Raw genomic sequence first — 12,105 nt, 5'->3', positions numbered from 1 at the left:
TAGGGAACATTTATGAGGGCTGTTGTAGATGGAAATAAAAAGAGGAGCAAATTTCCAGTGAAAAAACTCAGAAATGTTGAGTTTAATCTCAAAAGTTTTCTTGAAAAAAATCATGGAAATTTCCAAATTTCAAAATACTAACATTTTTAACTTTTGGAAATTTTCTGAGTTTGAAAAGTCAAATATTTTCAAATTTTCAAACACAGTTTTCTAAAACATTTCTGATATTTTTTTCTAGCATTTTCATGTCTGTGGCTCAGAAATGTCCTTGTTTTTTCTAGAACATTTCTGAGCTTTTTGGCCTTTTTTTTAATCTATCTAATTCTCCATTGTAATAAAGCTCAAACATAAACGCTACCATGTGCTGTACCAGATTATAGCACAAGCTAATTTGCATCTGCAGTCCCTTAATGGAAAACGAATCAGTCCAGACCTTGAGTAGGCCATTCTTACACATGAAAACATTTTGATCTGAAGGAAACATCCTGGCTGGATGTTCAGGGTGGTCGTCGTGGAGATGGACTCAGGTCTTCTGCAGCTTCTAAAAAGCTTTCTTCATGTATTTTTCTGGATTTTAGCTCCATAAATATTCTTATCAACTCTGAGAAACTTCCGTGTCCTTGTTAAAAAAAAAAGCCCCTGCATCATGATGCTGCCATCATCACACTTTTGCGTGATGTACAGCGTTAGTGTTAGACCACCCGTAGACATCTGAAGGTGGGCCAACATGTTGTTTCATCTGACCAGATGGTTCACATGTTTTCTATGTTTTCTATCTTGCTTCCAGACACAAGACTCCTCAGGGATTTCTTTCAGCATTAGCTTTTCTTTCCCTTCTTTCATGAAGGTCAGATTTGTGCAGTGCATGACTGATGGTTGCCGTGAGGTCAGAGGTCAGATTCCCCCACCTGAGCTGTGATTAATCCGCTCCTCCTCTTCTTGTAAAATCTGAAAGAGTATAAAAATAATTTGAAACTGTACTTAAAGAATTGTGATTTTTTTTCATTGTTACATATTCTATTCAAATTCCCAGAGAAAAAGACTGTTTATAAGTTTTTATAGCTTTCTACAGAAAGTGTTCTCACGTTTAAAGAACCATCATTTTATTTCTGTTTTTAGGTTTTAAAACAAAAAAAGACACGAAATCTTTGCAAAAAAAGAGGGTGGATACATGTTGATATTTGTGGAAGATGCTATAGTTTATATATTTATACTTAATGTCTTTACACTATGAAAGCTTGAAATTAAAGTCAAAATTCTTGTTTGGGTACACAATGCTGGACTATAAAGTTGATTTTGAAAAAGCACATGGTTTCCAACCTAATGACAAAAAAAAGATCTAAACTATATTCCTGGTTGATTTTGAGTCATTCTTTTGTTGATATTTAGTGCAAATATTCTATATATATATATATAAAATACTGCTAAACCTGCATAAGTCGGTTTGTTATCACTTTTTGCCACAGTGGAAAGTCCAAAGAACCCGCAGCTGGTTCAGCCTCTCTCCTCGTTCAGATGTTGGGTTCAACAGAACTCTGGGAGGGGTTCACAGTTTGGGACGTTGTTTCAGAAACTAATCAAACTAATCAAACGCAAAATGTTACGTGCTGCAGGACACGGTTGTCTACAGGAGGGACATGAAAGCAGGTGGAGATTCATTCCAAAATTCCTGCAGCTGGAAGAGGAGAACTGGAACAAGAACCAGAACCAAACATGGAGAAGCAGCATTCAGCTTCTATGCACCACCAATCTGGGACAAACTTTCAGTAAACAGCAAAACAGCTGAAACGCTGAGTTCCTTTAAATCAAAAGTAATTTGTTTAGTTTCCTTTGATTGATAATAGCTGGAACATTGATTAATATATTTGATGTATAGCTGATGATGACTTTGATTATGGCGTTTGATAACATGTAATGTTAATGCATGTTATCAAATGCATGCATGTTTCCCAATTGGTGACTATGTGATGGTTTTATGATATAAGGCACTTTGATCTGCCCAGTCGCTTAAATGTACAAATAAACGTGACTTGTAAAACGCGGTGAGTTTTTTTTCATTCATTTATTTATTTTTCTGCGTTGTGCTTTTTCTTGCATGCTGTTGCCATTTCCAGTAATTAATTTTCCCTCTTCTATCACATCCCTCCACACTTCACAATGAATGATATCCAGCAGCTAATTATTTAATTCCGACATTCTGACTAGAATCCACTTCACACCCCGTGGAGCAGTGAAAGGAAGGCCCACCGTTTACCTTGTGTCACCCGAAAACTGTTGCAAATTAACGAGGCTTTGTCAGCCTGTGCAGACCGCGGGTGAAGGTGGAGGTTTGTGGGGGATGGAGGGGTTCTTACTGAAGTTTTTTTTTTTTTTTCTCCAGGTGTTGCATGCGGCTCCGCCCAAACCCTGTCCGCCCAAACGCCCCCCTTCCTCTTCCCCTCCCATCCCTCCCGGCTGCTCCCTGTGCATGAAGCAGGGGGAAGGGCCCACAGCCACGCAGGGGCTCCGACGGTCCAGTGAGATCCGAACTGGAGGGAAGGAATCTGCTGCCCAGCATTCTGTCTCCGGACCGGGTTGAGTTATTTCCTGACAGTTTCCCTCAGAGCTCGTTCCGTTTCTCCTCTGCCTTGGAGCGCAGCGACGGGAATCTCTGCCACTATTAGACAGGATGTCGGACCTTCCAGTCAATGACCACCTCGCTGGGATCTTATCAGATTTTGAAGGTATGTGGGGCGGTAATATTGAATTACTTTACTGCAGGCTGAAGTAAGGAACGCAGTAAAACAGACCCTGGCTGGAGGATATCCATTTTATTTTATTTAAAACAAACAAACAAGCAAACAAAAAACAACAACAGGACACAGTAGATCTGTTTAACTTTTTCTGATAGCTTTAATTTTTTGCCAACTATTGCTGTTATAATGTTTCTGTTTGCTGTTGTGTTTTTTTTTATTACTCCAAATAATCCACTAATTTAAAAAAGTTCCAGTTGGTTTCAGACTGCAGAGCTAAAGCCTGCTCTGGGTTGTAGTGCAACAGGACTGCAGTTCAACTATCACGTGAAAAACATTTAATTCACCTGAATGTGGCTACTGTATGATAAGTGGATATCAAATAGGGCTTGTTTGGTGTGTGTGAGTTTGTGTGTGTCTTGAGTGTGTTGTGGGAGTATCTCCAGATCGTAAGATGCTCTGAATGAGCTGCTGTGAGACTGCTTCCTGCCTGCTTCCTGCCTGGTTCAGGGTAAAACTCTGCAGTCCCTCCAGTCAACACAAGTGTTTTAGTGAACAAACATGCGTACAGTACATCATGTGTTGGTAGGCCTGATGCTACATGCTGCTCGCCTTTTGATGCTGGAATTCAAATTAAACTACAGAAAACTTCCCTGGGTCACAGACACCTTACTTTTGCAGATAATCTTCTCACCACTGCCCTGCGTGTTTTAGGAGTTTCCCTGCTTCAGCCCAGGTGATTTCAATTGACAGGTGTTTGCTGAACTGCAATCAGCTGAATCTGGTGTAGAAAGGCAGGGAACTGTGTGGTGTTGCTCTGAAATTGTTAGGTAGACCTGCCTCTCAAAATTACCAGTACTGGAAAAATAGATTTTTTTTATCAGTTTGGTCACTACTCATGTAAAAATTACCACTAAGCTTGTGGCTGTTCCAGACACTTTGTGTTACTTTTGCGCTGAAGCAAGAAAAGGTCACCCAGAATGTTTAGTATATAACGTATTTGACTAAATTCTACCATATAACACTTTGATGGTAGAGCACCATGAAAGTGCTCTATTTTCCTTATTTTGCAGATCATTTTCTCACCACTGCATCTCATGAGGTATTCCCAGCTTTCACAAGGCAATTATGCTTGAAACAAAACACTTTTAAATGTTCTGCCGTTACTTGTCTTCGCTCATACCTGGAGATTAAATAAAGGCAGCACGTTGGAGCAGTATGGGGTCTTTTTCTTAGGCAATTTAATTTGAATAGCACATTTCATGTACAAGACCATTCAAGGTGACTTGCATAAAACAGATTTAGACACAAAAAAGGAGTTTAAAAATTAAAATTGAATACCAAAAGTACAGCACATACTGTAGTGGTAAATTACTGAAATGAAACAGAGACTTGATATTACACACCTTTTGTATCTGCCTTCCATTCAGAAAAGGGAGGTGCAGCAGTCCTGTCTTTAAGTGCAGTGTTAACAAGGATTAAGTGGTCTTGCTGTCATGTGATGGAGCTTTCATAATCACACTGAATGGATTTCTGCTTGCAGCACTGTGAAAGAGCATGCTTCCTCTTGCCTCTGCCCCTCTCCATCACCTTTGAAATTTTCTCTATAATCCATCAAACGTCAGAGCTGCTGTCAGCGTTATTAAAAAGTTTTAGCGGCCTTGTTGAAACAGGGTGTATGAGGTACAGATTAGCTTGAAACGGTTAAATAAAAGGCCAACGTCAAGAAAAAGATTAATGGACACCAGAGCTGCTCAGAGTGAGGAAGGAGGAGACCGCCCCAATTTAAATAGTTTGCTCTTCCTCGGGGTTATCAGTCATAGCTCACAGCCCTGCAGGGACACCTGCAAAGACAGAAAAGAGAAAATCTGCACTGCTTTGATTCTGGTCCTCAACATTCTTCTGTGTAGACAGGTGCTTCTCTGGGCCTCTAAACAAATTAGTTTAAACTGTTAGACAGGGTCTCTGCTGATCCATTTGACACCATGATTCCACCATTAGACATTAGCAGTGGAGATAGAGGACAAAGATAGGCAACAGGTGTGGATCGGTTACCAAGGTACCAAGATGTTTCAGCGATAACTACCACAGGGTTTAAAGATTTTTCAATGAAATGACACATTGTACATTACTTGTTGCTCTCTGTATGGAGAATAAAGGTCGTAGTTGTAGTTGCACCCTGTCAATGGACACCTGGCAGAAATCCTCTACATGTTTCATTTGCCTTGAACAGTGTTTCCCAACCCTGGTCCTATAGGCACACTGCCCTGTGTGTTTTAGGAGTTTCCTTGCATCAGCCCAGGTGATTTCAATTGACAAGTGTTTGCTGAACTGCAGTCAGCTGAATTAGGCGTTTTTAAAGTAGGGCGACGTCTACAACATGCAGGAGGACCAGGGTTGAGAAACACTGGCCTAGAAGACAGAGAATTGTTTCCCAAATTACCAATTTTATTAAGTTAGCACTGTTTTTAAAGTGAAGCTTTACAATCTGTACTCTACCCTCAGTGGTGTTGAGATTTTTTAAATTTTGATCTCCCTTCCTGGTATTCTCAAAGATTCTCTGTCGTCTCAGAGAGCTCCAGCCCTTTGGTCCGTTTATTTGGAACAAAAGCGGTCTTGACTTTTTTTTGTTTGGTGTAGTTAGCTTTCATATTGTGATTTTTTTTGTGAGTGGGGCTTAACTTTTAAAGTCACACCGGTGTCCTTCTGGACAGAAATGACAGCGGTGGGACAGATGACAGACCTGGACCAGAAATAAATGATAGAAGTCCTGCATGGTGCATTACTGTTACGCATATTTGTGATGTTATTACAGCTGCAATAACATTTTGAATGTTGAGAGCAGATCATACAATGCAGGATACACAATGTGGTGTTTAAAATTTTGGAACGGTGTTGGTAAATGCTGCTTCAAACTGAATAAGACGAGATGCTCTGCACCTCCTGACCCACGACATGCCGCCACAGCATCGCTAAGCAGAAAACGGCAAACCAGCTCGTTGTTACCATGACGCCCATCAGTGGTGGCTCGTGAAGTACATAAAGGTTCAGATCAAAGCAGGTCTGTATTCAGGATCGAAGTAAAATGTACAAGACGTTGGAAGCGGATAGGCAACACCTCAAAAAGTGGGTCAATGTCCGATTGTTTGGACATGACTGAACTCAGAGGAATTCTTAGTAATAAAAGACCCAACTCTTTGTAATAAAGGACAGAATTCCTAGTAACAAAGGATGGGATTCTCTGTAAGAAAGAATGGAATTACTAGTAATCAAGGATGGAATTCTTAGTTAAAGAAGGAATTCTTAGTAATAAATGATGGAATTCTTAGTAATAAAGGACAGAATTCTTAGTAAAGAAAGAAATTCCTAGTAATAAATGATGGAATTCTTAGTAATAAAGGACGGAATTCTGTGTCATAAATTAATTCTTTGTTATAATGGACGGAATTCTGTGTAATCAAGGAATTAATTCTTAGTAATAAAAGACCCAACTCTTTGTAATAAAGGACAGAATTCCTAGTAACAAAGGACAGGATTCTTTGTAATAAAGAATGGAATTACTAGTAATCAAGGACAGAATTCTTAGTTAAAGAAGGGATTCTTAGTAATAAATGATGGAATTCTTAGTAATAAATGATGGAATTCTTAGTAATAAAGGACGGAATTCTGTGTAATCAAGGAATGAATTCTTAGTAATAAAATATGGAATTTTTAGTAAAGTAAAGATTTCTTAGTAACAAAGGACAGAATTCTTAGTAAAGGAAGGAATTCCTAGTAATAAATGATGGAATTCATAGATTCTTTGTTATAAATATGGTTACATTATGATGAGCCAGTCATAATGTAAAAACTTGACATCTTGGATAAACGCATGTGTAAACTTTATTAAGGGGCGCAGTTTTCAAGTTTTATTTACGCTCTTGTGGTTCTGCTGAATGTGAATCTTTTGAAATAAACAAGTCCAGACTCAACTCCTCCACCTTAAAGTTGTTCCACTTGGCAGGTTAAAGTTCTTGTCCTCTATATGTTTACCAGTTCACTGGTCAGTAATTGCAGGGAATAATTACGTTGTTAGTTGAAGAAATGAGCGTACGTTTCTTCACACTTGCATGTGTTACTTTAACTTCAACAGTCTCCAGAGACCAAACAGATGAGGTATAGAGATAGATGGCATTAGTAGACAATTTCACTCACTACCCTTAAAGCAAAAAGAAGAATCAGAACAAAATTTGGTCCAGGCTTAGAGCAATGTTGGGTATGTCAATGGTTTGATTTAAAAGGAGCTAGTGCACCTAGAACAGGCACCGCAGGAAATGGAATATGGCAGCACAGGTGGAGGGATAATGTTCAAGCAGAAAACCGGTTCATTGAAATAGTGAAGGAAGATCACCAGACACAGTAGATGCAGCTCAATAGTATCCACACAGTGGATACAGCTCCTTAGTGTTGACTGACTTGCCACCACTAAGGAGCTTTTGATCAGCTTTGGGATTGACAGAACCAGTCCAAGAACTCTGCTGAGGAAGAGCAGCATGAAGTTTCTGAGGAGGCTAAGATCTTTTAACACAGGGGTGTCAAACTCCGGTCCTCGAGGGCCGGTGTCCTGCAACTTTTAGATGAGCCTCTGCTACACCACACCTGAATAGAATAATTAGGTCATTAAGGCTCTGGAGAACTGATCTACACAAGGAGGAGGTAATTAAGCCATTTCATTCCACTGTTTTGTACCTGTGGCACATCTAAAAACTGCAGGACAGCGGCCCTCGAGGACTGGAGTTTGACACCTGTGTTTTAACAAATGTCGGAAGCTAGATGTTCCATCAGTCTGTGGTCACCAGTGTTCTGTCTTTCGATGTGGCATGCTGGGGCAATACGACTTCCGAGGCAGACCTTTCCAAGTTGGACAAACTGATCAGGTGGGCAGATTCAGTGGTCAGCTGGACTCTCTAGCTACTGTGGGACAGAGGAGGATATTGCACTGGACAATGACGGCCACTCTGCGCACGTTCATTGGCAGCCAGAGAGGTCTGTTCAGAGGAAGGCTGCTCCTTCCAAAGTCCAGGACCATCAGATGGAGGAACTCCTGTCTCTCATGTGCAATCTAGCCAGCCAGCTGCTCACTGGGAGGAGGCCTGGGTGTGTGTGCTGCAGGGTTGTGTCAACGTTGCCCTGTAATGGAATGGCAATCTGTCTAGGGCAGAAACCCTGCAAGGATAAGTGGGTGTAGATTATGGACAGATAGAAAACTAAAACAATCTCTGTCTATCCGTCCATCTGTCCGTCCTCCTGGCTCTGATTGGTTGTTTTTGACTGAGTGGTGTATTTCTGCAGTTAGTACTGGGAACACTGGGAGAAGGCAGGGGAGCTGTCATGACATAATGGTCATTTTAACAACTATGTAAAAAACATTTTTTATTTTATAAAAGTTACATGCTGTAGCTTTAAGCTGACCTTAAATGACTGCTGTTGTGATTTAGTTCTGATGTTATTTTCCAAACAGAAAACAAATTGAATGTATCACCAAAGAGGGGTGAGAGGTGCCATTTTAGGGTTGAGGCACCCACTAACACTATAGTAGGAAACACTATAATGGGGCTGTAAACAGGAGGCATGCACTGATGATGGTGATAATGTTCATGTGTAGGGCCCGCCTGCATCACGTTGACGTTCTCCTGGTGGCTCCCCCTATCTTTCCCACTCAGATCTAGTGAAGATATGCAGATTCTGGAGAGTCATTTATAGCTCTGGGCTGACTTGCCTGAGGATGCAGCAGTAGCATGGCTCCATTCCCTAAGCGCAGCCTGGTCTGATGGGGTGGAGGCAGCAGCGGGGAAAAACATGGGACCACCAGCTCAGACAGTACCTGCAGTAATTTCATTGTCAGGACTCCAGTTTCATGCCTAATTACCTTCCCTCAGGATGTGTGTCATATTTTGTAAATTCAAAACATTGTTGTTGTTTTTTTACGACTGAGCATTTTTCTACATTCACTTTTAAGTTTATTAAGTGTAAATGCAGTCCATGTTTCTTAATTACTAAACTTTCAGAAACTTCTAATTTTAACTTTGATGGATATGTGGGAGTTTTGCATGACATTGGAAGATTGTATGCTGCCTGGGAGTCAAAACAATTTATCTATCTGTCCATCTATCTGTCTGTCCGTCTGTCTGTCCATCATCAAGCACATATACAGTACATAAAATATGTTGAACTGAAATGATGTCAAGCAGAGCGTACGCATCACAGATACCGGTGAAAAATCAGTTTATGTCTCAGTGTGTAATAACTGGTCGTTCTCAGCAGCATATTTTTAATATGTGTTGCCACATTTCATGGATTGGGCCGTTTACTTGGCACACAGTCCCAGGTGTGTTGATGTGCAGCCGATTGTTCCAGGAGGAACATATAATCTCTCTCCAGTGTTTTCTGGGTGTGAATGGGATCTTCTCATAGTTGGATACACCTGGCTTACAAAAGGCATATATGGGAGTTATGGCTGAACAAAATTGAACAATATGTCTATACAAATGGTGGTAAAATAGTTTAGTCTACTGAACAATTTTTTTTTTTTACACGTTAGAACAAACTAAACCAAATAAAGCAGAAAGCCCATAGTGTGGTCTCCAGTGTCTGAGAGCATTAGCCTGTGGTGGAAAATTACAGTTAACTTTTAACCTCTAAACCACACAGGTAGATTATCTAACATTGTCTTAACACAATTTGAAGCTGCCATCAGATTCATTGTTCACTGTATGTTCATATTGAAAGGTGGAGTAAGTTTTCACTGAGGTTAATTAGAAAATCTGTATCGGGTCATTTTCTGAGAACTGGTTCTCGATTCCCATAGCTAAAGCTAATGTACCTTAACTTCCTGAAGATGCTGGTTCTTCAATTCAATTCAACTTAATAAAACTTTATTGATCTCCAAGGGGAAATTTAAAAGGTGCAGAGAACAGCATGAGTACGTACAGACACATGAGCACATAGAAATAACTTTAAAAAGTGCAATAACAAGGAAAATGCTTAAAAAAAGAATTTAAAAAAATTAAATGAAGAGAAACAGTTTTAGGTAAGGCAAATCTGAGTCCAGGAGATTGCTCAGAGGACAAATGTGTTTTCCCTCGTCTGCATCTTGGACATCTCAGACTGATTCAGAGTTTTGAAATGTGTCATAATAAACATAAACATAGTTTGTTTGAGTCACATAGCTGCAGACCAATCAGAATAACTGACCCCTGTCCACCACAGAAGGCACCAACTATGGGCATGTGAGCATCAGAACTGGAGCAGGAAGAAAAAGGTCTTAATGCTGTGGCTGCAGGCCCATGACTTTAACTCCTTCAAAGAATAAACTTTTTTAATGTTACAAGTTCACATAATATTAGGTTTGCTGTTAGTGTTATTCCCTCATCAGAAGCATACCTGGACTGTTGCCTTGATTCTCTCATGCATATTTGAGAAATCCTTTAATCTCCATGGCAACCATTCAGCTGTGCAAAACGCATGGCTGGACCTAGCCCCGCTTGTGAGACGCAGCTGCTCCTCAGAGCTGCAGATTCCGACCTTCTACCTCACAGAGCAGCTCTGTCCTGTAACTCCTCCACTCAGCTCCTTCAGACTAGCCAGCACCAATTAGCAAACACCTGGTAGAAATGCTACTGAGAAGTAGCTCATTCTAGGAGCTACTTCTCTGAAATCCTTTAATCTCCATGGCAACTCGTAAAAAAATTATTAACGAGTTGATAGAGGAGTGATGTTGTGGTAACTTCCTGAAAGCAGAGTTTCACAAAGAGCATTCATTTCTTAAAGTGACAAAGACCCAATTTCAAGGTTTTAAATTGCAAAGTCAAATTTCTTTCAAGTTATATTTGATATATACAGGATTTTTTTTAACAACTGGAGGTAACATAATTCCTTGATTGTGCTGTAAGATGATTTTTATAGCTCAAAAACACATGATACTGCCCCTTTAAGAAATCAATGTGATAGAAAACCTCGGGGTCTGCCATTCATGTAGCTGTTCACTGACATTTATCATTTAATAGTAATCCTAGCCATGGCCTCTTTCAGAAGCATAATGCAATCTGCCCCTAAGCAGAAATGCTTCAGGAATGGTCTGAGAAGCACAAGACCTGGCCTCCAAATTCCCCAGATCCCAATCTAACCCAGCATCTATAGGATGTGCTATCATGTCTGATCAGTGAAAGTGGTTTCAATTCCAGAGATTTTTTTTATTTCCACTTTATATAAAACCCTGACCAAGATCCAGGAGCAGAGTGAAGACTTCCCTCTGTTTACATTTATCAACAAAACTGACTAACTTGATGGTGTTTTTGGTTAAACCAGTTCACCAGTTAACCTTTATACAATCATATTAATTCAATGTAGAATTCAATTTGTCTTTGAAAGTATAATTTGTATATTGTACCGTCTCCTCTTTCTGTACATCAGATATGGTGATTTTGACCTCAATGTTTGCGTTTCCATTAGCCATAAAATTGCGCAAATTGAAATTGCGAAAATACATTTGCTTAATGGGAACACACCAATTTAGAAAACTGAAGTTTTTTGATAAAAAGTTTTCGTGCCTAGCCATATCAAAACACTCATGTTTCAAAACTGCAATGGAAACACTTTTTTTGCATCACAAAATGCATCAGCCGCATCTTACTACTGGCAAAAACATTGAAGAAGACAACAGGAAGTAATATTAGGGTGATGGTTTATTTCTTTTTTTGTTTTTTATAACACTGTGCAGCTGGCTCCACCAGAGCTCCACAGCATCACATTTCATAAAAAGTTGTGTTTCATTCCAACGTGTAGAATCCATAACTCTTCTGTGAAATCACTGACTACAATTTCCCCAAAACGCTGCATATGTAGCTGCTCCCTAGTAGGCAGGACAGGTCGCTCCAATGCCTGAATAAGACACCAACGTCTCTTCTGATTGGCTGATAGATGATGAGCTCCAGCACCATGGCTGAATTATGAATATATCTCATGTAACTGTTTACATCCAACGCTGATGACTCTGATGACTTATTCACATGTGATTTTCATTTCATTTCTGTAATGGAAACACCGCAATTGTGAAATTGTGTTTTTCAACATTAGCAGAATTTAGACAAAGATTTGGACACATTTGTAATGAAAAGGCAGCTACTGATAAGGCAGAGTAACACCTTCCCTGACTCTTCACCTGTCAAGTATGGAATGCTTGGTATTGGACCAGAAAAATTCCTATGATTTTATTAAATAGCCCGGGCTTGTGTCAGGAAATATGACAGCCACATTACACTGAAGGATAAAGTTCATAGCAGTGGGATTTCTGCATGCATGCAGTTACTTAAAACACATGTATATCAGGTGAAAC

The 12,105-nt window shown here is 39.9% G+C and overlaps 1 protein-coding gene across 1 annotated transcript in view; it reads left to right on the top strand.

Annotated features, from left to right (window-relative positions):
- Positions 1-2,471: 2,471 nt before the first annotated feature.
- Positions 2,472-12,105, top strand: part of septin12 (septin 12) — a 53,516-nt gene continuing 43,882 nt past the window's right edge. Inside the window, exon 1 of the mRNA XM_032588098.1 lies at positions 2,472-2,723. Coding sequence (XP_032443989.1) covers positions 2,669-2,723 — 55 coding nt within the window. The 5' untranslated portion in view covers positions 2,472-2,668. The remainder of the gene's footprint in view (positions 2,724-12,105) is intronic.

This window comes from Xiphophorus hellerii, chromosome 16 (assembly GCF_003331165.1).
Source record: "Xiphophorus hellerii strain 12219 chromosome 16, Xiphophorus_hellerii-4.1, whole genome shotgun sequence".
NCBI classification, from domain to species: Eukaryota; Metazoa; Chordata; class Actinopteri; order Cyprinodontiformes; family Poeciliidae; genus Xiphophorus; species Xiphophorus hellerii.
Note: the sequence above shows the minus strand (reverse complement) of the source record. Positions and strands in the feature narration are given on the sequence as shown.